The sequence below is a fragment of the Canis lupus genome, chromosome 4 (genome assembly GCF_003254725.2).
Source record: "Canis lupus dingo isolate Sandy chromosome 4, ASM325472v2, whole genome shotgun sequence".
In the NCBI taxonomy this organism is placed as follows: domain Eukaryota; kingdom Metazoa; phylum Chordata; class Mammalia; order Carnivora; family Canidae; genus Canis; species Canis lupus.
In genome coordinates, this window is record NC_064246.1 from 50776172 (window position 1) to 50801361 (window position 25190).

The following is a 25190-nucleotide window of genomic DNA, read 5'->3' on the forward strand; positions in this document are numbered from 1 at the left end:
TTCTCTGTCATGACTTCACAACTAACTACCAAGTCACTGAAGGTCTCTGTCTCTTTTTCCCCATGTGCGAAATGAAGATCACAGACAAATCATTCCTCAGGACATCTCCTTCTTTGGAGATTCAGATGCAGTGTAGGTCAGAGGCACTTGTCCTCCCAACCTCAACATATTCAAAAAGCAAGAGATGTAACAAATGAGTACACGACTAATATCCAAGTGGGCAGTACAGTTGAGATGGCAATCAGACAGTTCTGTGCTGGCAAACAGGCTGGAGGCTCTGTTGGAGGAAGAGAGTCTTGATCTGTAGCATTTGATGATTTCTGTAGTGTAATTATTCCCACTATGACACAAATATGATATCATTTGACTTAGAATTGGAAAGAGAAGCACAGAACTGGCTGCTATCTCCACTAGAGATAGAAAACCACTATCTATCTCCACTAGAAAACCACTAGTTAGGAATTCAAGGAAAGCATTTTCTTCAGACTGTTCTGTGTTGAGAGACCCTTCATGAAAGAGGAGAAATTTGAAGTAGGCATTGAACGATAATGCTTGTAGGACTCTTTCCATGGTAACTGACAGGAACAACTCACGCTGGCTTGAAGAAAGAGAAAGAATGTGAGAGCGTGAATGCTGTACCACATTCTGCAGTATCTGCACAAAGCTTTCCAATAGTGTATCCAGAGCACTCCCTTTCCCACCTTTCAGCTCTTCTTGCATTTGCTTCTATCTGTATATTGATGTCACTGACTCCTCCCGCAAGCAGGCTCTCTCCAAATGGCAGGAAAAAATGGCTAGTGCAGCCCAGGGCCATAGCTTTACAGTTAACAATTCAGAAGAAAAGCAATGCCATGGTGTGGAAATCACATGGAAATGTTTTGATGATCTCTGCTTGGATCTCATGTCCACCATTTGGGTTCCTAACTGGGCACAAAAGGAAGGGGCACCTGGTCCTCATGCCCCTGCTCCCGCAGCCAGAGGGCAGGCAGAGCACTAAGATGGACCACTTCTTCCCTAGCACCCAATACACATGAGAGTCACCAAATGGAATTCCCTAATGGGTAGAGGGATAATGGGCAGATAAAAGCTATGGATTTCTAGTAGACATATGAGTAGGGCAAAAGAGTGGTTAGTTAGAGGGAACTGCCTAAGTGAAGGTGCAGACACACCAAAGTTGAAGGTGAAGTTGGGAACCATCAAGAGTACTCCGACCAAAGCAGGGCTACCCACAGGGCAGTGGTTCTTAGTGGAGGGCGATTTTGCGCACCTTGGGACATGTGGCAGTGTCTGGAGATGTTTTTGGTTGTCACAGCTGGAAGCGGAGGGGTTGCTGCTATCATCCAGCAAATAAAGGCCAAAGATTCTGCTAGCCATCCTACAGTGCACAGGACTGTCCCCCCGAGTGAAGACATATCTAGTCGCAAGTGTCAATAGTGCAGAGTTTGAGAAATTCTGACACAAGAAAAGGTTGCTTATAGGATTGGAGTGGGGTTGAGGTGAAATGGAAAGAGGAAAGAAAGGCGGCCCTCTGGATGTCCTCTGCTATTCAACTCACACTCGTGTCCCACCCCATCTCTGGCACTCACAGCACTTGTAGCTCACAGCACAACATATCAGTTAGGGTTCATGGGAAGGTGCAAAACCATCTAGCTATTTTAAGAAAGCATGGATTAATAAAGAGAATCAAGTGAATTCAGAATCCTTACAGAGTAAGTTCTGGCCTGGCCTGGTCCTCCAAGAATGATTCCCAGAACACCACACAGTACTGAGTCCCCCAGGGAACTAATACTATTTCTGCCACAGTCTGGAAGCTGGAGTTTGGGAAGTCACTGGCCCAGTCTCTGGCTACAGGAATATACAATTTTAGGTGTAGTCTGGGACCAGGGTTACCGCCCAAACTCTAGAACCATATTGCCCCTTCTAGGTCACCACCAGCACCATGGATCCCTCGGTTGCTGCCTCCTCTCCACCTAACTCAGTTGTTTTTCCTAACTCAGTGTTGAATTCAGGTTTGCACTATCACACAGGACTGGCTAAACCTAAATTACAATAGGAACCCCAACAGCAAGGAGTTTGGGAAATGGGTTTTTAGCTTTTCAGCCTCTATAGTACAAGAAGACACATCAAGAAAGGATTGGGCAGATGTGGATCAAGCCAATCAAGCCACCTCTGGCACATGGCTGCCCCTGCTGGATTTTAAGCTCCCTATGGCTATAAATGTCACAATGTCATTCGTCTTCTCAATATGCTGAGCATGGTCTCTAGACATGAATGGCATTGTTAAATGAATTGACCTGAATCAAACAAATGAGGAAATCCTCCTCATTCCGTACACTTTGTATGTTTCCTATAGGACTTACTGCATTATGCCTCTTAGACCAATTTGTGTTCTCATTCATTTTCCGTGTAGACCAGAAGTTCACCTGCTAGTCCTCATATTGGTAATAGGTAACAAATGTTTGTGGACGGAATTAAAGAAAGAAACAAACTAGAGCGAGGAAATTCTGAGCCCCATTCTGTCTTGAAGCAGCTCCTGCAGCTCCTAGAACAGCCACTCACGAGTATTTGGGATTTCCTGCTACATGGAGCCATCACCACTGCAGGGACCCACACAACAAGACCCTAAGGACTCTGCTCAGCTTCAGGAGACCTAGGTTCCAGGTCTCCCCCAAAAGTTGGAAGAACATCCACTCCCATTCATTCACCCAGAAAACATATATTAAGTGCTTTTCAGGTGCCACTTCCCTGTACTCCTTTTCCATTTCCTGTACTTCTCTTTAACCATCTCCTTACCAACAAGAGCATGTCAGTGATTTCAAGCCTCTAGGGCAATGGAGTCCCATGAGTAACATGGAGATTCCTACTCTACCCTAGAACCCTTTAGATTGTGAACAGCATCCACACACATTGGAGGCAGAGTTCCCTTACCTTTTTCATTCCATATTTGGGAACTGACCAAGGTACCCAGAGGGAGTGGTAGACAGAGGTCCCCTTTCCAGCCATCTATGAATCAGCACACTAAACCCTACTTCACATCTTTCTTTCATGTTTAGAGCTTGCATCTCCCTTATACCCAGACAAGACTCAGTCCTCAGGGCTTGACCCAGGCATTCCCCTGAACACCCAGCTTCATACTTAGTGTTTACCTCTTCTGTAATACTCATTTCACTTGTAGCCACTTGTGTCATTCCCCACGAGACTCCAAGTTCCATCAAGACAGGCAACAAATTTATTTGGTTTACCTCCGTCTCCCCAGCACCTAGCTCAGGGGCTGACACATAACATGCTTATCAAATGTTTGTTGCATGAATAGCTGTTGAGGGAAGGGGTAACTGGGTGATGTGATGAGCACTTATATGCAACTGATGAATTGAAAACTACATCTGAAACTAACGATGTACAATATGTTGGCTAATTGACTTTAAATTTTAAAAAAAGAACATCCGTTGAGCCCACTAACTTTCATCCTCAGATAATATTTACATAATAGTAGTAATAATACTCTACATAGTTCAGTGGCTTACCAAACACCTATATGGGTGAGTGTCCCAACTTTAGGGAGAAAGACAGTACAATAATATAATCATTACTCTCTCTACTTTCTTTACCACACAAAATATGGTAAGTGACTTGTTTTAGGTGGTGGAACCAGCAGGGTTCAAATGCATATCTGCATTAAAATTCTGAATGTGGGCCATATATCATCTGCTAACCAGATGCTCTGGCAGTCAAGTAAAATACTGGTAGCTCATAGAAGAGAGGGGTAGAAAGAATAGGAAGAAGCTAAAGCCAGGCCTCTATGATTTTTCTTTCCTCTAGCCTCTGCTTTCAACCTAAACAGGATCATGCTGTCTGTTCCAAGATTCTCAGCAATTTGAGGCGGGGGCAGAGAGTTAGTGAAGCCAGCGAAGCCTTACCTTCTGGGAGGAGGGAAATGACGGCTGGGACCCCGGATCACTATTATGTATGTGCACACTCTGTATCTGGACAAAATCTACGCCAAGGCATATGTACATGTACCCAGAATAAGTCACTGCGCCAACAGGTGCCACACAGAAATCATGCACATACACACTGACATGTGGCTGTGCACACTTAGACACACAGTTAAACATGTACCGAACACGCAGCTATCCAGCCACTGTTGTGTACACCCAGCAAATGAAGTACACTTCACTTACACAGCGGGCTGCAATCTTGGACGTGTGCGTGTATATGTGCATACAGGGGCCCTGATGCACGTTTGGACATCTGCACTTACGAATGCACACACACACACACACACACACACACAAACATGCACACAGGATTCATAATCCCTCTCAAGTACATGCACATTCCATACACGGGAATGTACGCCGTTACCGCCGTCAGGTCCACATGCACCCTCTGATCCACAGCGAGATGCATGCTCACGCACAAGCAAAACAGACACATGCACAAATCCCCACCCCCTTGCAATCGCCGGGGGAGGGGGGGGGGCAGACGCTGTCGTGCCTGTAAGACACCGACGTGCATTCGCAGACCCCGGCGAGTCGTACACACCGAGACGCGCACGGACACACTCAAGCTGCCACCAGCGCTGAAGCCTTTCCCCAAGCCACGCGGACGGGAGAGCTCGGAGCAGCGGGCTGGCCCACGTGACCGGGAACGGAGCGCTCCCGCCCATGACGGGATGGGAAAAGTATGCCTGGGGCGGGCGCGGGCCGGGCGGCGGGAGGCTGCAGGGAGGCGGCGGCGGAGCTGCGCCGAGAGCTGGTGGTTGCGGAGGCGCCGGGACGCGGCGGAGCCCCGGGTGAGTGTCGCCGCGCGGCCGCCGCCGCCCCTCCCCACGCAGGTCCAGGGCGAGCGCAGGGGCCGGGAGGGCTCGGCGGTGCGGGCGCCCAGGCGGTGCACGGGCAAGGCCGCGCGCCACCTCCCCGCTGCAGGCCCGCAGCCCCGGGCTGGCCGCTCCCGCCTCCGAACACGGGTCGGCACGCCGGGGGCGCTCGCTGTGCGCGAAGCGGAGGGCCTGCTGATGCTACGCCTCGACCGCTCAGCGAGCGCCGGGCTGTTTCGTTTCCATGACGACCGGTTATGCCCCATCTGCCAAAGAGGAACCGGGTTCAGAGACGTTTAACCACTTGCTCCGGCTTGCACCGCTGGTAACCGGCGGTAAAGGGACCTGATCCCTGGTAAGTCCGAGTCCAGTACCGGAGCTGACAATTACAGCTGTATGTACCGAGTGCGTGATCTCGTGGACTCCTCCCAGCGCTTCTTTAATTGAATGTATTGTGTAGACCTGCAAAACTGAGCTCAGAAGGTGTCAAGCGGCAAGCTGAGATTTGCACCCGATTCTTTACAACTCTCTTCCCCCAAACTACTTGTCTCTAAGCCTTGCCTTAGTTACTTTGTTCATATTTCCCCAAGCCCTCTGCTGTGGTGCTGTTCCCAGACTGTATCTCTCAGCTGAAAGATCGCAGTGCCCCCCCCCAACCCCCCCCCCCCCCCGTGGTCTCTCAGTCCTGGTTGCACAACCTCCACACTATCCTCCTCTGCTACCTGGAACCCTTCGAAATCTCAAGACCCCCTTGGACCCACCCTCTCCCAGGGACCCTGTGTTCCTGCCCCCAGGAACTGAACCAGCAGCGGTAGCAACAACATCCCGTATATGTCAACCCAAGGCTGATGCTCAGCTAGCAGTGTTCTAAGTCGGCTCCCTCCCCTCCTCCCATCCTGCCCCTCTTCCCCATCTACACCATTCTCTTCTGATTTATTCTGTTATCTGGTAATTGTGTCCATTAAGCCCACTTTCCACTGCCAACTCCTCAGACCCCCTGCTAGAACATCACCACTACCCTTCATTCTGACACATCAAGTGCACCGCAGAGTTGGCTTCTTCCCGAATGTCTGACTTCTCCCCATCCCCTAGCAGGGACACCGACTTTGCGAGTCTTCTAATACTTAAAGCTTAAGGTCATCTTTTGTTTTAAATGGTGTAAAACTAACAGTGCTCATCATAAGAAATTCAGACCATACGAAAAGGGAGAAAGTACAAAGTAAAATCCCTCACACCATTCCTAATTCTGAGAGGAATTACTCATTTACCAAGAAGTGTTCTTTCAGAAATTATATATGTGTCCGTGTGTATGTGTCCTTTTATTAAGTCAAAGAGAATCATACTTTACATTCCATACCATAGCATGCCTTTTTCACTTTGTGTATCTTTCCATCTGCATGTCTGGACTTACTTTGTTCTCACAACAGTGTCATGGTGTGTCATTGTACGAGTAAATCAGGATTTCTTTCATAAGTCTGGGGTCATCTCTGAAGCTCTTCTGACTCCATCAAATAGTCAGCAAGTTCCCCCCAGGAAGTGACTGCTTTCTCTGCAAATCCCCCTCTTCTTCCCGATCCTGCTATTCCTCATCAGCCGATTGGATACAGGGGACTGAATCTTCTTTCCTAAGGCGCCAGTCTCTAGTGCTCTCTGCTCCCGAATGTTCAGCATAGGCTAACCGAGTCCATGTGCACATTCACAGCTAGCCTCACCCATCCTTCCAGTCAGAGGCTTGCCAACCGGCCTCTGCCTCCATGAGATGAACTGCAGAAAGCTGATTTCAGTTCAAATTCTGTTTTACATTTACTTTTGAAAGGAATTCTATGCCAAATCTTTTTTGAAGGAAATAAGCTTCCTTGAATTTGTGCATTGCTGTGAATGGCTTCCCTCTAGAACACACATACACAGAGCTGCCCTGTAAGTCAAGGCTTTATGTTCATGGGTCCTATGCCCAAGCACGTGGCAGAGGGACAGGAGCCCTGGGCCCTGAGTCAGCAGCAGGCCTGCGTCCCCTCCCAGCTTGGACCTGGTAAAAAATGAGTTCACTCCTCTGAGCCCTGTTTTCTCTTCTGCCAAGTGAGGATGATAGTATCAGCCTTACAGAACTGCGAGCAGAGCAAAAGGGGAAAATGCACATCAAAGCTTTGAAGTAAGAATGCACAACATACGTGGAGAACACCCTTTCCCTCCAGGTCAGGGGGTGCCCAGTCAGATGCTAATACAGGCTGTGTGGAGCACATCAGCAAGCAGAATGCATGCCATCTGGGAGTGGTAAGTGCTGTGGACATTGGGGAATGTGGTCCTGTGCAGTTGTCTGCTAGGGTGGCCATATCAAAATACCACAGACTACTGATGTAAACAACAGAAAGTTATCTCTCAGAGTTCCAGAGACTAGAAGTCAACCATTAAGGTGATGACAGGTTTAGTTCCTTCTGAGGCCTCTCTCCCTGGCTTGCAGATGGCCACCTTCTGGCTATGGCCTCACATGGTCAGCCCTCTGTGTCTTGTGTCCTAATCTCCTCTTTATAAGGATGCCAGGTATAGTGGATTAGGGCCCAATCATGTGACTTTATTTTCTTTTACCTCTCTATTTTTTTTAAGATTTTATTTATTTATTCATGAGAGACACAGGGGGTGGGGGCAGAGACACAGGCAGAGGGAAAAGCAGGCTCCATGCAGGGAGCCTGACATGGGACTCCATCCCAGGTCTCCAGGATCAGGCCCTGGACTGAAGGCAGCGCTAAACCGCTGAGCCACCCGGGCTGCCCTCTTTTACCTCTTTAAAGGCCCAACCTCCAAATCTAGCCCCATTCTGAGGTTCTGGGGGTTAGGATTTCAACATAAGAATTTGGGGGAACACATTTCAGCCCATAACACTGCATCTTGAGGGGCAGCCAATTGGTGCCCTTCCAAATGTTGCCAAATCTACAGATTCCCAAGAATACCCAAAGATCTTGATTTTTGGTGTTTTTTTTTTTTGTTTTTTTTTTTTTCCAGCAACCTTTTATTAATCTGCTTAAAAGAGCTGAAGCTCTTAGGTTTATGGTGACGACTTTTGAACTTCTTTGATGAGCCCAACGGCTTCTCCCAATGCTTGAAGACCTGCTCAGGGTCCACCTCCATCTCTTCTCTGGCCCCAGGGCCCTTCTGTCTGGGGCACCTTGGCTTCTCACCCTCCTCCTCTGCCAGAGTCATCGGTGCTATCCCCATGCTCAGTCCTTCCCAGATCGTTTCTGGTAAACAACTCGGGTGGGTACAGATCTGTCATGCTGTCGTCACTGCCACTCGCAGCTGTGCCATCTTTGTTGGAAGCGGGTTCCCAGGAGGCTTCTCTTGGGGGAGGCAGCCGGTGCTGTCCAACTGGTCTTCCCTCCTCCTCCTTTTGTGCAGGAGGCAGGCAGGCACGCACTCCACATACTGCTTCTGACACCGTATTCACGCACAGATCTCTGGCACCGCTGGCTCTGGGTAAGCCTCAGCACATGCTCTGGGGACTTGCTGAGGCACTGCAGGGTGAGTTTGCAGAACAGCTGACGTGGGTTCTTGGTGCTGGGAACAGTGTGCAGCTCAAACTCCAAACTCCACGTAGTCGAAGGCAGGAGAGGCATGGACTAGTCACTGGTATTTCTAGCCGTGGATGTAGACCTGGAACTCAGGCAGAAGGTAGGGCAAGCTCGTGGCTGGTGGCTGGCAGGAGCGCATTTCACCTTGCAGGAGCACTCAGGTGCTTGTGCCTGGACTCTTGGTTTTAACATAAAATCTCCCATGTCTTACACTGGCAACAATTTCAAATTAAAAACAACCAGAAAAGTGTGGTGCAGTCTGTAGTTTTCACCAGGTGGGCCATGGATAATCCAGTCAGGTCTAGATTTTCATTTCCTCAGTGGCAGGGCCATCCTCCCTAGCTTTTCAGTCCCTCTCTCAACCAGAGGTCCTTGCACATCGCAATGTCAATAAAGAGCTGGTTACTAAATACATAAAGTCAAATTTTACAACTTCTTTTACTGTAGGACACACATGTAGAAATCCTGCACCTTTGCATTTATATCTTGCTGTTAGATTGTATCAGCTGTTTTAACTGCCTTCGAGCTGTTTACCCTGAAGCTCACAACTGTTCAGCTCACCTTTCTCACATTTTACAGATGAGGAAACAGCAGACCCAGGTCTACTCATTTAACCTTCTCCTGTTATACTGTTATTTCCTATCTCACATTGTTTTTATATATTATCACATCAGAATAACACTACTATTACCGAGTGCTTACCGGTGCCTGATGACTGCATTATTTCATTTAATATTCACAATTATTCTATAAGGGAGTTATAAGCAATTTAATTACTCAGGGAGACAGTCCTAAAGACCTCAAATAATTCAAACTTCGCCTGCTGAAGGATGGCAGGTATTTCTGCTCACCTAGTAGAATAGTGTTGTCACGTGCAAGCACAGTTTATAATTCATAAGTCGCACTGCCTTGCCAGGTCCTTGACAAACTTTCAATTTGGGGATTTTGAGTCATTTCAGATTTCACACATGAAGTGAAACAAAAAATGTTTTTCTATCATGCTATTTCAAATTCAGATGATTGAAACAAGGCCATGTATGGCTTTTTCCATTTCATAGATAAGGAAACTGAGGCCCAGAGGGGTTCAGTATCAGAGGTTGGACATCTCTGAGACTGACTCTGTGCTCCTTGAAGGCCAGCCCTCTGTCCGATCTTCTGAGTTGCCCTGAATGCCTCTCAGGGCCTGACTGGAATGACTCCGTGGAGAGCAGCAGTTGAGAAGTCAAGGCAAACTTAACCTTTCTCCCCAGCCCTTCAGAGTTCAGAAGTTGCTCCTCTCCCTCAGCTCCCTGGATCTTCAAGTGTGATCCCTTCTATACCATTCCAGGGGATCATCTAGCCTCAAAATTTCCTTCTCTTGCCTCCTGTGTGGCCCTGGATGCTCTTTGGAGAGACAGCCTGTTTCAAAGAGAAAGGAGATTGAAAGCTTGCTTTCCCTCATGGCCACCCTGGTGTGCCAGGCTGGACCCTCAGTATATACCCAGACCATGTGCCCTATGAGAGTAGCAGCCACATCTTTACATCTCCAGAACACCAGAGTCTGGCCTCAGAGGCAATAAGTGGTGCCACTTGTGGGTATCCACATGCCAAGCCATGGTACCAACCACATGATGTCCCATTTGGGCCCCCATCACTTGCTGAGCTAAGTACTGTCCCATTGATTCACCTGTCTTTGTATTATGGAGCATGAACACACCACATAGCTCAGCGGTGTGGGGCCGAGGCAGACACCCCATCCTTCCCTCAGGATGCAATGCCAGTGCAAGAGCAAGGGCCAACCCTCCTCTCTTTTGGTGGCAACTCACAGAAACACAACACAAACTAGTTTAAATGAAAATGGAGCAATAGAAGAAGGCAGCGGCCTCTGCCTGAAATGCACAGGACTCTGAGATCAGGACTGTTTCTCGTGAGTTCAGCTGCAGATGGTGACAATTAGAATTTTAAACTAGGTCTTAATTTCTGTATCATGCTTTACTTTCAACATCCGTTATCCTGTTTGATCTTTGGGGGGACAAGAAATCATACCGTAATAATAACTAGTGCTTGTGTACCCCCCACCATATGCCACACTTCATCTAGGGACATTATATCCTCATAGCAACCTTCTAAGGTAGGTAGTATTATTATCGTCCCCATGTTGGAGAGGACAAGGCTGGGGGAGATAGAATAAGTAATTTGTCAAAGTTCCCACAGGTAGTTCAGCTAGTTCAGCTCAAGCAGCTATGTTTAGAGCTAATACAGTAGCCACCACATGGCTCTTGAGCCCTTGAAATGTGACCAGTCTGAATGCAGATGTGATGCAAGTGTAAAACAAACACTGGGTTTCGAACACCTAGTGCTGATTGACGAATGTGAAATGCCTCACTAATCATTTTTACATTAATTGCATGTTGAAATGATATTTGAGATCTATTAGGCTACATAACATTAACATTAATCTCACTGCATTTTACCTTTTTAACATGGCAATGAGACCCATTGTGAATGGTGGCCACACATCATAGTCTTACTGGGTAGCACTGCTCAAACACGCTCCCCAGCACTCTGGTCTGCCACTTGGAGGCTGGCCCTCAGGACAAGCTGGATACAGGGCTCTGAACTCAGGCCTCCTTCCCTCCCTTCACATCTGGCACATCAGCTGCATTCTTCTGGCTCACTGCCGCCCTTGGTCGCCCTGGGGGAAAACAGCTGTGGGCAGCTCCAAAGCTGGATGGCTTTGTGCTCTCCTTACACAGGCAACTGAGATCCAACATGAAGCAGCCCACGGTCCTGGGGTGGGGGGGCCCATGTCCACCCCATCACATCGCATGCTGTGTTTGTCGGTTGGTCGGTGGATCAGTGGGTCGGGGTTTGGGTGTACAGAACAGAAGGTATGGCTCAGTGGCCGCCAGGCTGACTTCCAGCGCGCTCTCAGGAGTGCCTGCTGACACAAACCCTGTGAGATCCTGGCTCGTGGGATCTCACTGGGTCACTCTTTGTCCTTGGACCTCTTTTCTCTACACCCAGCCAGAAGCAGAGTGAGCTTCTGCACACAGCAGATCGAATGGTTTCTGGGGCCTCTTGGCAAGTGCGCCCATGCCTTTGAATCTTCGGTATTAGACTGGTTGCTGGAGTGTTTCCAAATTCCAGGAAGGGGACTTGTCTGTTGAGCACTGTGTGAGGAGCTCTCGCCAGCCCCCTCCTCTAGGCGGTCTGTCAGCTTTTCAAGGAAGCTGGAAAGGGCTGTTTCCAGTTTGCTTCCTGGAATTCAAGGAGGGCATGGAGTGTTTTTCATTATGGAATTCTCACTCCCATCAAAGGGGATTTTCAGAAAGCCTCATCTGCAAGCAAGCCCCACCCCATTCCAGCCACCAGCCTTTCCCCTTTAACTCCAAATCCTTGGAGAATTGCTGGCTGTGTCCAATTCAGGTATCTCCACCACCACCCAGAACTCTAGGAGCCTCCCCAGACACTCTAGAAGCTCCTGCTGGGAGGTCAGGACTGCTTGCTGTTAGTTCTGGGGCAGGTGGTGGCAATTACAATTTTCAGCAAGGCTTGAACTTTTGTATCCTGTTTGCTCTCAGCCTCAGTTATCTTGTTTGATTCCCTGTAAGGCAGATGGAGTGAGTGTTACCATCTCCATTTTATAGATGAGGAAATGGAAGCAGGAATAAGAGGAAATGACTTTCCCCCAGTCACATAACCACTCACTGGGTTTTGAACCAGTGAGTCACAAAACTAGGGCTGGGACTCCCATCTTCCAATCCAAGACCAGTCATCTCACTGCGTTTCCCTCATGGACCGAGTGTGGCTTTGTCATCCGCACAGAGTAAATGAAAAGTTTGGATCCTGTTACCCTTTTATTAAAAGGAGTGTCTCCTTCCTGGCTGTGGAAGCACTGTGAGCTGAGCACTTCCTATGTGCGGGGTGGGTACTGTGGGAGGCTCTGGTGACATAATGAAGAGCAAGACAGGCAGGCAGGCACTCACTTTCCAGGACCTTCCATGCCACAGAGAGGATGCCGTTAGTGGGTTGAGAAACCAATACACACATAATCACAACTTGATTGAGTGCTGACTTTAGGCCAGGTGACCAGGTATTTCTCTCCAAGGACACAGTGGTCATCTGAGCCCTGAAGGCTGAGGCAGGCAATGGTCTGTGGGCCTCACAGGGAGAAGGTGGGGCTCCGGGGCCTTTTAGGTAGAGTTCTCTTCAGCTGCTGGGCGGTCACCGAGTCACACATTGGACTCGAAGCTTTGAGTACATTATCTCATTGTTCCTACAGAAACTCTGTGAGGTGGGTATATTATTGTTTCCATTAGATGAGGAAATGAAGTGGGTGGGTTTCCCATGCCTCTTAATCACAGAGTTAAAACACCAGCCCTCCCTGTCAGCATGTCATAGCCCGAGAACCAACTGCTCAGGTTCATTTAAGTATAATGTATATCTTCCAGTCTCCAAGGCAGGATGGCTCACAATCAGGCAGCCTGGCTGACGGCCCAGACAAGTGTCCCTGGAGTTTCTACCGGCAGACCACACTCAGCTGTAGTGAGCAAGACACCACTGTCCCCACTTCTGGTCCTTTTCACATCACAGTCTGAGCTGAGGATCCTTGGGAATGAGCCAGTGGCTGGTGTCTTGAGGGCCAAGGGCAGGAAGGAGGAGGAAGGCTCTTCTCCTCACAGCAGATTTCAGGCTGGGCCACTTTAGCTCCCAGTGTTTTCCTGGGACATGTGTATTTATGAATCATTAGCTACTTAACTAAGAGATGATAAGCCCAGGGATGGGGCAAATTAAAACCAGACTGAAGAACTTATCCAAGTTTAGTACCTCATGACTTCATTTTTGGGGTTTAACCAACTAACATCTTTTCCCCCTACGGCAGTAAGACTGTCATAAACCTTCTCATTCAACTCCCACCAGAAAGAATTTTTAAAGATTTATTTATTTGAGAGAAAGAGTACAAGTGCAAGTGGGGGATGGAATCAGTGGAGAGGGAGAGAATCCTCAAGCAGACTCCCTGTTGTGCTCCACCCCAGACCCTAGGATCATGACCTGAGCCAAAATCAAGAGCTGGACACTCAACCTTCTGAGCCACCCATGCCCCCCAAGAACTGAGATAGTTTTTAAAAAGGTGAGGAAAGACCAATACTTGGGTTTTTTCCCTCTGATCAGTTGAACAGATATTTATGGAGTACCTGCTATGTGTAAAATATTCTGCAAGCTCCATTCCTGGAGTGAGGGTGGGGGCCCCCTGCGCTCTAAGAGGTCAAAAGGAAGGGGGGATTAGAATTAGGTCTGGTTTGGGTTAGAAATACCATGAAAGGGAAAAAACTTTCTTTTGTGGGGAGATGACTTATTGGAGAAAACTTATTTGAATCCAAGGATTTCTTTTGGATTTAAGCCATTGCCCTGTTTTCTCCTTGCTCTGGATTTTCTTGAGGGCAGAGTGTGGGTCTCAATATAGTGAATACAGGTGCCATGTTTAAGGGCTAGAAAGACAGAGGAGCTGGGGTCCAAAGGGAGAGCTGTCAGAAAGGGCATGTCAGGGAAGGCCTTGGGGGAAGTGACATTTAAGCTGAAAGACAACGGATAAAGAGCCAGCTCGCCAGAGGGTGGGGCTCCTCTGCTGGCAGACTGGCGCTGGGCCTGAGGAGGTGGGCTGGGCGACGCTGGGGAGCTGGCGGCAGGGCGGTGGTGGCCGCAGGAGCCAGGCATCTAGGGCTTTGTGGGCCACGTCAGGGTTTCCGATGTTTGCTGCTGCAGCCAGCAACAGCTGGAGTAAGACCCTCCAGGAAGTGATGTAGCTGAGTTCTGTTTTTGAACAGTCCCTCTGGCTTTGCATGGGGAGTGTATGTGGGGGAGGGAGGAGGCTCCTGCTGGGTCTAAGCAGGGAATGAGCAGCTCGTGGTGGTGGTGGGGGGGGTGCTTTGGGGACCCTGGTCTTTTGGTTCAGCTCCTAGGAACACCCCATTAACCCTCCAAAGGCACTTGTGGAAGTCAGGGCCCAGGACCTGCTCCCTCCCCATCCCCAACCCATCCTCTTTGCTAAGCCAAGGGTGGGCCTCTCAAAAGATAGGTTTTCCTTAAGCATCGTTTTACTTAAGTATCCCAAGGGAGAAAAAGCATCATTTCTACATTTTCAAAGTCAGATATTATACATACACGTGTGTATGTGTGTGTGCTTGTAGGCATGCGTGTGTGTGTGTGTGTGCGCGTGCGTGTGCGTGTCTGTATAAATTGACATTAAAGAAATTTCTCTATTGTTGTGTGTGGCTTTGGCAAATGCTTCAAGGTCTCTTCTCTGATTCAGAATATTTAAGAGGAAAATCTAAGAAATGCTGACATAATGGAAAGCGTTTGGACATTAGGGTCAGCCAAACCCAAGTTCAAATATAACTTCTGTCTCAAATTTGTGTAAATATGAGCCGGTTAGCCTCTCTGAGCTTCAGTTTCCTCTTGTATAAAATAGGACAAATTAGCAGAAGGAGGGAGCAAGGTGTAGTGTATTAAGTGTAGCCTTCAGATCCCCTCACATGGATTTGAATATGGTCCCCGTGGCTCTAATTGTGTGACTTGAGGCGAGTCAGCTCACTTTTCAGCACCTGTTTCTTCCTCTGAAGAAATGGGATAGTAATTTTGCCACCTTCGCAGAATTCATTATAAACTTTAAATAAAATAATTCATATACAAAACATCATACAGTGCCTGGAACATTGTAGGCATCTAATAAACTCGGTTTGCCTCTGCCTCAGTTTCCCTGTCTGTAACTAAAGGGGCCAGTCTCTTGGGGTCCTCCCCAAGTATGCCATCCTAAATTTATTTATTTATTTTAAAGATTTTATTTATTTATTCATTAGAGACACAGACAGGCAGAGACATAGGCAGAGGGAGAAGCAGGCTCCATGCAGGAAGCTCCATGCGGGACTCAATCCCAGGACCACGGACCTGGGGATCACGACCTGAGCCAAAGGCAGACACTCAACCACTGAGCCACCCAAGCATCCCTAAATTTATTTAAAGGACCCTGGAAGAGGTAACCTGTCCGGATCCCTTGGGGCGCTGGCTCCCCTCCAAGCACCTAGCTCCCAGTTTGTCTCCCCACCAGTGTAGAGAGTAGGCTGGGGGCCAGGCTCCAGAGGCAGGAGGGTGGGGGCACTGACTGGGAGCAGGAATATTTGGAGCCTTGTTTTTCTTGGAGGTGCCCTGGAGGCAAGGAGACTCTCTCCCTCCAGAATCTAGTCTCCCCGCCTTTATTTCCAAAACAGTTCCTGGCTGGGACTGCGGGAATAGCCAGGCTCCAGCTCTGAGAAATCCCTTCCCCTGTGCCTGTTCCCCAGCCCTGCCCCTCCACCCCGCCACTGGGCTGCTGGGGCCAGCTGTCCCTGAGCGGAATCCCCCGTGTCCAGCAGAGGCAGGGGGCCTGCGACCTCCTGGCCCTGGCGGGGCTTGTGTGGCTGAGAGGGAGCAGCAGAAGGGAGAAGGGGCCGTAAACCGAAGCAGATGCTCCCCGCTCGCCCGCGCGCATCCTGCTGTCTCTCCGTCCTGCCTTTCTTCATCTGGCTGTTTGCAGGACCTCATCTGGCTGGAAGACTCGCTCCCACCCGCTTCCTTCCTCCCTCTCCCTGGTCCAAAGCGTTCGCAGATTGCAACTTTTCAAACCATTTCAAACCTGCTTTGAGAATTCGGTTTCCCTTGTGGGCGCCCAGATGTATCCCAGCTCACAAGTAAACAGTGAGTTTTCCAGGACTCTTGTCAAGCAGACCAGGGAAGCAGATGGAGATGCCTGGGGGCAGGGAGGGTCTAGAGCATGATTCTCCAAAAGGGCATCATGCATCTGACACTTCCACCTCCTACCACCTCTCCTGTCACCGAGGCCAGCTGTGTTGAACACGTGTGACACCAGAGGCACACAGTTTTACCTCCTCTGTCCCCTCTGTAATGTCCCCTCCGGAGGGAGGCCCCCTCTGTCTGGCAGTCCACCCCCAGGGAATCCCATCTTCAATCTCCATTCAAAGGTGAGACTTCCTCCTATCCCCCCACCCCCCCACCCCCACGAAGATGTGAAGCTGGCAGGGCCATCTGCTCCCTTCCTCAGCTCACTCTTTCCAGGTGGAAGGAAGGGGAGGTAAAGGGACAGGCAGCAGGAGGGCTCTTCATGTTTCTTGGCGGGGGTGGGGACTCCACTGCTCTACCTCTCTGGGCCTGGCAGACACGGACGCTACCCCTTCCGTGGGGGCCTTTAGCCCACTCCTTGGGGTTGCCCTGTGGACTCTGACTGTCACTGCCCTGAAGTGGGCCATGCACATTCTCTTTTTGCTTGCAAGTCCAGACCTTGCCCTCAGCTTCCGGCTTCCAGGTGGCTAACGCTGCTGGGGGCCCCTTGCCTTCAGATCCCTCTGGCCCAGGCTGGCTCCCGCAGGGGAATGTCTGGTACCCTCCACCCCCCAAAGGAGGCGAGAAGGTAGTCAGTCCCCTTCCCATACTCTCTTTCAGCTTCCACCCAGCCAGTCTCTCAGCTTTCTCACACAGGCCTCAGTGGTGTGGCCACTCTCCCTCCCTGTCCCAGTGACACAGGTCACATTTTAAAATCGTTGGTCTGACATGAGTGCCAAGAGTTGTAGAAAGGGCTCTCAAACTGTTCATTCGTCAATTCTCTGCTCTGGCCTGACCGCTCCATTTAGCAGCAGCGTCTCATGAGTCCTGATGCCCAAGCGGGGGAGGTGGGGGTTACTTTAAGCATGGGTGTGCACTGTACAGATAGATACCAGTGCTCTTGGTTAAAAAGGGATACTAGAAAAGGCTAGGGAGGCATTAAAGATACACTATCACCAAATTGAAATTTTTTTCTTGACCTAATCAGGATTAAAGAAATTGAAGAGATAATAATTTTGTTACTATATGATGCAATGATATTGAAAATAGCAACTGGTATGAGGCCACCTCTACCTGGCCAGGGGCACCTCCATGACACTTATCTAGAGAAACCATTTAAGGTCCAGAGAAGGTGAGCCTTGGAGCCAGAACCAGAACAGGCCCCCAAGTCTGGGGTGGTGCTGTGCTGTGTGGTCTTCTCTCTTCTCCCTGGCAGGAGAGGCCTGATTTTCTCTCTCCTTCATCTGTTCCCAGGGTCAAAGATCCTGGAGGGGCCCAAAGGGGAGGTAGAGTCAGCCTATTTCCAGAGGCAGCCTGCACTGTGGACAGGCTTCTAGGACCAAGGCAAAACCAGGTCTGAAGGAAAGCGAGGTATGGACCCAGGAGGAAAGCACAGGCCCCAGGACCCAGGCCTGCCCACACCTGTTGCTTGAAGGTTCTGGTTAGGTAGCCCAAGGCCACATAGGCACAGTGGAGCCAGAAAGGGTTACATACCTGCAAAAGGGCAGGCTGAGGTCTGAAAGGCCCAGCATCAGAGATAAGAGACCTTAGAGACCATCTAGTCTCATGGGTCTCAGAGTGGGTGCCTGAACCAGCAGCAGCAGCAGCCCTTGGAAACTCACTAATAATACTGAATCATAAACCCTGGGGGTGAGGCCCGGCCATCTGGGTTTGAATGAGCCCTCCAGGTGAGTGTGATCCACGCTGAAGTGTGGGAGCCACTGACCTAGACCAAACCCCTTATTGTTCAGGTGGGGAAACTGAGGCTCAGAGAAGGGAAAGAGCTTGCCTAAGGTCACGAAGCAAGCTATAGGGGAGCCTGGGGACTTCCGTCCATGAAATACCTGCCTTCAGCTCAGGTCATGGTTCCAGGATCCTGCTCAGCGGGAAGTCTGCTTCTCCCCCTCCCTCTGCCTCTGGCCCCCACTCGTGCGCTTGCTCTCTCTCAAATAAAGAAATAAAATCTTAAAAACAAAAAATAAAAGGCAAAGCAAGCTACACTTTGGAGTTCACCCCCCATGGCAAGAAATCATGCCTGGAAATTTTCATTCTTGGGAGAAAGGCTGTTAATTGCAGAGTGACTGAGCTGATTTGTTGAGAGATCTTGATCAAGTTGCTTATTCCTGCTCTGGACCTCAGTGTCTGCATCTTTACAGCTAGAGGCTAGGAGTACATCATCTCGGGGCACCTGGGTGCCTCAGCCAATTAAACGTCCAACTCGGTTTTTGCTCCAGTCATGATCTCATGGGTGTTGGGATCAAGCCCATGTCAGGCTCCATGCTCAGCAGAGAGTCTGCTTAAGATCCTCTCCCTCTGTCCCTCCCCCCACTCTCTCTCTGTCTCTCTTATAAATAAATTAAAAAAAAAAAAAAGAAGTGCATCATCTCTGAGCATACAATACTCTCTCTGGTCTCTGGTGATCATGCTGTTGCTGCCAGCAGCCTTAAGGACACAGTGTAAAATAAACTATATTGAAACTTGCAACATTTCTAAAAAAAAAATTACTCCCCAGACTACTTTCCAGGAAGCTATCACAGGATATGTGCCACCCAACTGAAGGCTTAAAAAACATTTTTTAAAGTAAACAAATAGAGAAATACATGGGATTTATAAAACAGGAGATGTAACACAGGGGAGAGGTGAAGACAACCACTACAGTGATCATAAAGGAGAATCTAGGATGGCAACCGTTTAGCACATATAAAGATCAGAACAGGAGGTGGGGGGTGCTCCAAGGCTTCTATCTTCAGGAAAATAAATGGATCAAATTATCTGATATATTTGATACTGTAGAAAATAGTGACATAGGGAACTAGGCACATGAAAAAATAAATTATTATCTCCAGCAAGAAAAGAGTGTAATGAGAAAGGAAATATAATTATGGTGCAGTGCTTAGCTTAGTAGTAAACAATACTTATAATAATTCAGACAGTAAACTTTGATTTCATCAAAAATTATATTTTAAATACATAAGGAAGAGGAAATAGGAGCTAGGATGATAGAAGGGGGCTGATTTCTCATCGGTCAAATGATATTCAAAAGACAATGCCTAAAGGGGCACCTGGCTGGCTCAGTCAGTAGAGCATATGACTCTTGATCTCAGGGTTCAAGTCCCACATTGGGTATGGAGCCTAATAATTTTAAAAAAAATTTTGAGGGGTGCCTGGGTTGGTTGGTTAAGCATCTGCCTTCAGCTCAGGTCATGATCCTGGAATCCTAGGATCAAGTCCTGCATTGGGTTCCCTGCTCAGCGGGGAGCCTATTTCTCCTTCTCCCACTTCCCCTTCCCCCGCCTGTGCTCTTTCTCTTTCTATCTCTATCAAATAAATAAATAAATAAATAAATAAATAAATAAATAAATAAATAAATAAAATCTTAAAAAAAAAAAAAAAGAGTATGCATTATAGCCTGCTCCAAAAGGACACAGATTCTGGACCTACCCGGTAGGGTTCAAACCCAAGCCCTGTCACCTGCTACTTGCATGAATTGAGCTTATTTTACACATTGCCAAGCCTCCACTACCTCACCTGTATCTGTCCGGCAAGGATGTTGTGAGTTTAATAATGTAAGGAAACTCAGCCCCTGCCTGGTACCCAGGAAGCACCTGGCAGGGAGGCTGCTGCTGTGGCCTGCCAGTGCTGCTCAGGTCTGGGGCACCTTGACTTAGAAATGAAGCCTCAGTTCTCACCTCGTGATGTGCTACCCTACATCCCCCTGAAGAAGAAGCATAGCTGCAAATCATCACCTACAATGCGAAATATTTCCGTCCTGTAACTTACTACTTGTGCCAAGTATTTGAGTGAAATCACAGCGTGTCTCCATCTCCAGCTCCTCCCAATTGGTGTGAGTGGGCCGTTAGGCCCTACCTCTGTTTCAGCTACTCTGAAGGACAGTGTGACAATGAGCGCCTCACCCACAAGACCTCTCCAAAGTATATTCTGGGTCAATAATTCATCCAAATATGTCCTCAAGATAGGATGACATCGTCTAGCTACTTGTATATGATATAGTAGAGAGCAAGAGAGAAATATAATTGAATTTCTCCTAGCAGTTTCCTCCTCCTCTGGTTGCCTTTCTGATGGACCGCCAGTCAGCTCAGTGACTGGACTCCCCTGCTCACAGCTCTTTTGCCTCCCACAGGTGACCACCATGATCCCTTGGGTACTCTTGGCCTGTGCCCTCCCTTGTGCGGCTGACCCACTGCTCGGAGCCTTCGCCCGCAGGGACTTCCAGAAGGGCTCTCCTCAACTTGTCTGCAGTCTACCTGGCCCCCAGGGCCCGCCCGGCCCCCCAGGAGCCCCAGGGCCCTCAGGAATGGTGGGAAGAATGGGATTTCCTGGAAAAGACGGCCAGGACGGCCAGGACGGGGACCGGGGGGACAGTGGAGAGGAAGGTAAGAGGCCCAGTACCTGCCCTTCCCATTCCTACCTGGGGTTGACATCCTTTAGCACAGAGGCAGTTGAGTTACAAAAACTAATATTAATTCTATTTCATTATAAATGAAATCGATGTCTCTTTAAAAAACAGAACAATGTATTCTCCTGAAAGGAACAGTAGGTATCAAATCTTGTGTTCCTTCCCCAGCTGCACCATTGATTTGCTGAGTTGCTTTAGGCAAGTTTCCTGATATATTATTCAGAACTCTTTTGGTTACAAGTGACAGAAACTCAATTTATAGCCCCGAATGGAATTTATTGGCTCATGCAGCTGGGAAGTTCAAGAGCTGAGTTTCAGCAAGGGCTGGGTCTAGGAGCGCAAATGTTGTCAAGGCTCTACTGCTTGTGTGTGTTAGCTTTGTTTTCACAAAGGCTGAAAGTTTTGAAATGGCTACCAGCGGGCTCAAGCTTATCTCCTCATGGCTTGATCCACAGGCAAATCTCAGGATGACTAGTCTTCCCAAATCACATATGTATCCTGGACCAATCTTTTTGACCACGAAGGTGAGGTACCACCATCTGCCAGGACTGGGTGGATCATGCGCCCACCCCTAGGTGTGTGAGTAGGTGGTGAGAGCAGTTGGTCACTGTGGTTGACAGCCTCATGGGGACCACTTGAAGTCATGAAGGGTGGTTCCCCAAAGGAGGAGATACCAGACAGGCAGCAAACAGATGGAATAGTCTCTACAGACTCTTTCAACCTTGATATTCCATATGTCTCAAAACCCTTGATGTCAGTAACATCCCCACTTGTATGTTCTAAGAGGTGGGGGAGTGGTAACAACTTTTAATGTTGACAAAGCACTTATGAGTATGTTGCTCAACTGGCCATCCATTCATCCTATGAAGAAGGTATTCTTACTATCCCCATGTTACAGATGAAAAAAACCAAGAGTCAAAGGGGGATTCTATTGAGAACAGCACATCATGGCTATAAGAACCTGAACTCTGGAAACAGACCTGGGTACCTGGTTTGGCAAATTAGTTAACCTCTCTCCATTCCCTAGGTGCTTCATCTCTACAGTAGAGATGATAATAGCACTTACCCCATAGGGGTGTGACAAAGATGAAATATGACCTGTGAAGCATCAGTCTCAAAGTAGACATACGATAAATGGTAGTCACCACTTAATTGATGTGCTAAGCTCATGTGACAGGAGTCAGGAGCTGACTCCAAACCCAGACCTTCTCCTACCACACCAAATTAGGTCCTCCAAAAGCACCTTCTTCCCCAAATAACTATATAAATAATGATGATGGCTTTGACTCAGGGAGGTCTCACAGTGTGTCAGGCACTGGCTGCTATGGTATCCCATTCCCTGACCCCACTGATAGCTTCATTCAGGGCCTGTGCTCCAAACAGGGCCCGACAGAGTTTCCCCTGACATTCATCTTATTGGTCCCAGAGGTGAGTGGGTATCTCTGCTATTGACTTTTTCTCCTGGATTAAGAGGTGTGAGGATGTAGGCTGGGAGCTGCTCTTGGCCATCTCTCCTGCCATGCAGTGAGTCTCTGCTGAGAATTAAGACAACACACCACGGAAGGCAGTGTTAAGAGATGTAGAGTCCTGACCTGTAAAGTTCAGCCACCCTGGGGCCAGTACCAACCACTCAACCACCTCCTCATGTACACATACAGATGCATCTCCATAAAGGTCTTGAAAAGTAAAATCAGGTTTTCCTGAAGTTTCTCAAAAAGGTATCAAGAAAGAGGTACACCACATTGCACATTGTTGAACTTCCTGAGAAGCTTCCTTATCTATTTGTCCTCCCTCAAAAACTCCAATGCAAAATGATCCAGTCTTTATTCCTCCTGAGGTCCTTTCTCCCACTATTAGAGCAATAAGTTTTGCTGAATTTCATTTTTTCATGGAACAGCTTTATGATCTTAGCTTAATTTTTCTCCATCTTTAAAATTTTTAATTGTGGGTGATACACAAATACATTCTCATTATGATATATTCAAACCATATAAATAAAGCAAGAGACGTCCTGAATTCCTACCTTCCTTATCGTCTCCTCACCTTCCCAGAGGTAACTACTATTAATTGGTTAGATGTGTATCCTTCCTCACCTTTTTCTACATAATTTACATACGTATATAGTAATACCAGACATTGCCAGGCACTTAAGAAATCTGCTCCTGAGAATGCTACTTGGGAATCAGTTTCCCAATTACTTAAAATAGGAAAAATTTAAATATATTACATATTAACTCAAAATTTTAAAACACAGCAAAATGCCTACATATATTCATGTAAGAAGCAAAGTGCCTTGTTAGAGTGTAAAATGCCTACAACATTACTTTCTGATCGCCCAGTTCATTTGGTAGTTAGCAAACGGTTGCCTTGTATACAGTAATGCCAGGATGTCTTTTGGCACCAGCAGCCTTCGGAAGCAGGCCCTTGACTGGCATTCAGCATGCTTTTCAAGTATCTACACCCAGTTCCGCTAGCCTACCAATTGTACCAATTGCACAATCGTGTTTGGATGTGACTCAAATCTTTACCCACATTTGTTTTTCTTTAAATGTTGTATTGAATTTAGGGAACATAAATAGACATGTTCTCTATATAATCACTGGCCTAAAATATTGTATTGAGAGAAATACACTTTATGAAATATGGGTATTAAAAACCGAGGGGCATTCTACAGGAAAACATTCCTTGGGGCATGTTCTGCAGCATGTGCCAACGATATTGGCGGAGTGTTTACTATGGCCCAGCCATTCTCCTGTGCACTTAACTGGTTAAAGAACTAGTTAGTGTTGTGGTTTCCTTTCAACAAAAAAGGTCCCGCCACCTGCTTTCTCCTCTTAACAGTATACTTTAGAGAAGTTTTCATATGTGCACATAAATCTGCCTCATTTTTCTGACTCCTGCATAGAGGTGCACAGTATGGGTAGACCATAATTTTTTAACCATTTCTCTTTAGATGGACATTTAGTTGTTCCTAGTTTTGCTCTTGTGAGCAATGCTGCTAAAACTCTTGCAGATGTGGACAGGGACCTGGTGCATTAGGCAGGGCTTTTACCAAGATCAACGTGCTGAAGTCAAGAGACTTCTTTCAGTTCTCTTGTCAACCCTTTACCAGCATAGCCCGTTGAAGGATTGGTCTGGCAGACAAACCAGAGTCTTCCCTAGAAGGCAGGAAAAGGGAAGGGGGTGAACTGTTCTGCGTTATTCTTTTCACTCCAATCCACAGTGGTCTTGGAAGGTAAGTATCACCATTCCCATTTTCCAGCTAAGATGGGGAGAAGTGCCCCGGGTTACACCATCAGGATGTGCACCCATTTCTGAGTGACTCCAAAACCTTCTTGCTCTTTCCATTACCCAAAGGCTCCTGCTCCAAGGATGGAAAGCCAAGGCCCACAGCATCTGCCTAGTTCTGTGAAGGCCCCCCCATAACACCAGCTGCTCTGTCTTCCAGGTCCACCTGGCCGGACAGGTAACCGGGGAAAGCCAGGACCAAAGGGCAAAGCCGGGGCCATTGGGCGGGCCGGCCCTCGCGGCCCCAAGGGGGTCAGTGGTGCCCCGGGGAAGCACGGCACACCAGGAAAGAAAGGGCCCAAGGGCAGGAAGGGGGAGCCGGGCCTCCCGGGCCCCTGCAGCTGCGGCAGTGGCCACGCCAAGTCTGCCTTCTCAGTGGCAGTGACCAAGAGCTACCCAAGGGAGAGGCTCCCCATCAAGTTTGACAAGATCCTGATGAACGAGGGCGGCCACTACAATGCATCCAGTGGCAAGTTCGTCTGCGGCGTGCCAGGGATCTACTACTTCACCTATGACATCACGTTGGCCAATAAGCACTTGGCCATCGGCCTGGTGCACAACGGCCAGTACCGCATCCGGACCTTCGATGCCAACACGGGCAACCATGATGTGGCCTCGGGCTCCACCATCCTGGCTCTGAAGCAGGGTGATGAGGTCTGGCTTCAGATCTTCTACTCAGAGCAGAATGGGCTTTTCTACGACCCTTACTGGACCGACAGCCTCTTCACAGGCTTCCTCATCTATGCTGACCAGGACAACCCTAATGAGGTGTAGACAGGCAGGTGTTGGGTCTCCAGGGAGGGAACAAGCTCCTGGACTTCCAGAACAAGACTCATCAACTCTCCGCTGGGTGGGAGTGGGAACTTCCAGCCCTGGACATTCCTCCTCTGCTCATTTTTCCCTCCATCATTAAATCCAAGCTTTTTTTATTCAACCTTTCATCTATCCATTCACTAATTTTATTTTATTTTATTTTTTTTAGTATCTACTACATGACAGGCACTGTGCTATGCTCTGGAAGGCGCCTCAATGAACAAGACAGAGGCTCTGTCCTTGTGGAGCTTACATTCTAGTAGGAGATATAACTTGCAAATAAACAATCAAAGAATATAATTATCGTGCCAGGATGGAGATGTACATGCCATGGTCAAGAATAATAGGAATTATTTATTGCTATAATAAGGAGACAAAGAAGAAGGTGAAATTTTTTTTTAGATTTCATCTTTTTTTAAGTTTACTTACATGAAGT

General features: G+C 48.2%; 1 protein-coding gene and 1 pseudogene across 3 annotated transcripts; one reads left to right on the forward strand and one right to left on the reverse strand.

Annotated features, from left to right (window-relative positions):
* The first annotated feature begins 4499 nt into the window (after window positions 1-4499).
* Window positions 4500-24875, forward strand: C1QTNF2 (C1q and TNF related 2). Of its 3 annotated transcripts, none has more exons than XM_049109186.1 (3): window positions 4500-4684; window positions 20378-20630; window positions 24102-24875. In XM_049109186.1, the coding sequence occupies exons 1-3, from the start codon at window positions 4676-4678 to the stop codon at window positions 24713-24715; spliced, it is 876 nt and encodes a 291-aa protein (XP_048965143.1). In that variant the 5' UTR covers window positions 4500-4675; the 3' UTR covers window positions 24716-24875. The 3 variants fall into 3 exon arrangements, with proteins under 3 accessions (XP_048965143.1, XP_025290583.2, XP_048965144.1); XM_025434798.3 differs by having other exon boundaries at window positions 4503-4795; XM_049109187.1 differs by lacking the exon at window positions 4500-4684 and adding an exon at window positions 5030-5174.
* On the reverse strand, window positions 5075-8521 carry LOC112651629 (surfeit locus protein 2-like; annotated as a pseudogene).
* Window positions 24876-25190: the final 315 nt, after the last annotated feature.

Excerpts from the sequence above, each read along its gene's own strand:
- C1QTNF2 (XM_025434798.3), top strand. The coding sequence starts at position 4,676 with ATGGGAAAAGTATGCCTGGGGCGGGCGCGGGCCGGGCGGCGGGAGGCT. Across the intron at positions 4,796-20,377 it reads GGGACGCGGCGGAGCCCCGG|GTGACCACCATGATCCCTTG; the intron begins GTGAGTGTCGCC and ends TGCCTCCCACAG. Across the intron at positions 20,631-24,101 it reads GGGGGACAGTGGAGAGGAAG|GTCCACCTGGCCGGACAGGT; the intron begins GTAAGAGGCCCA and ends TCTGTCTTCCAG.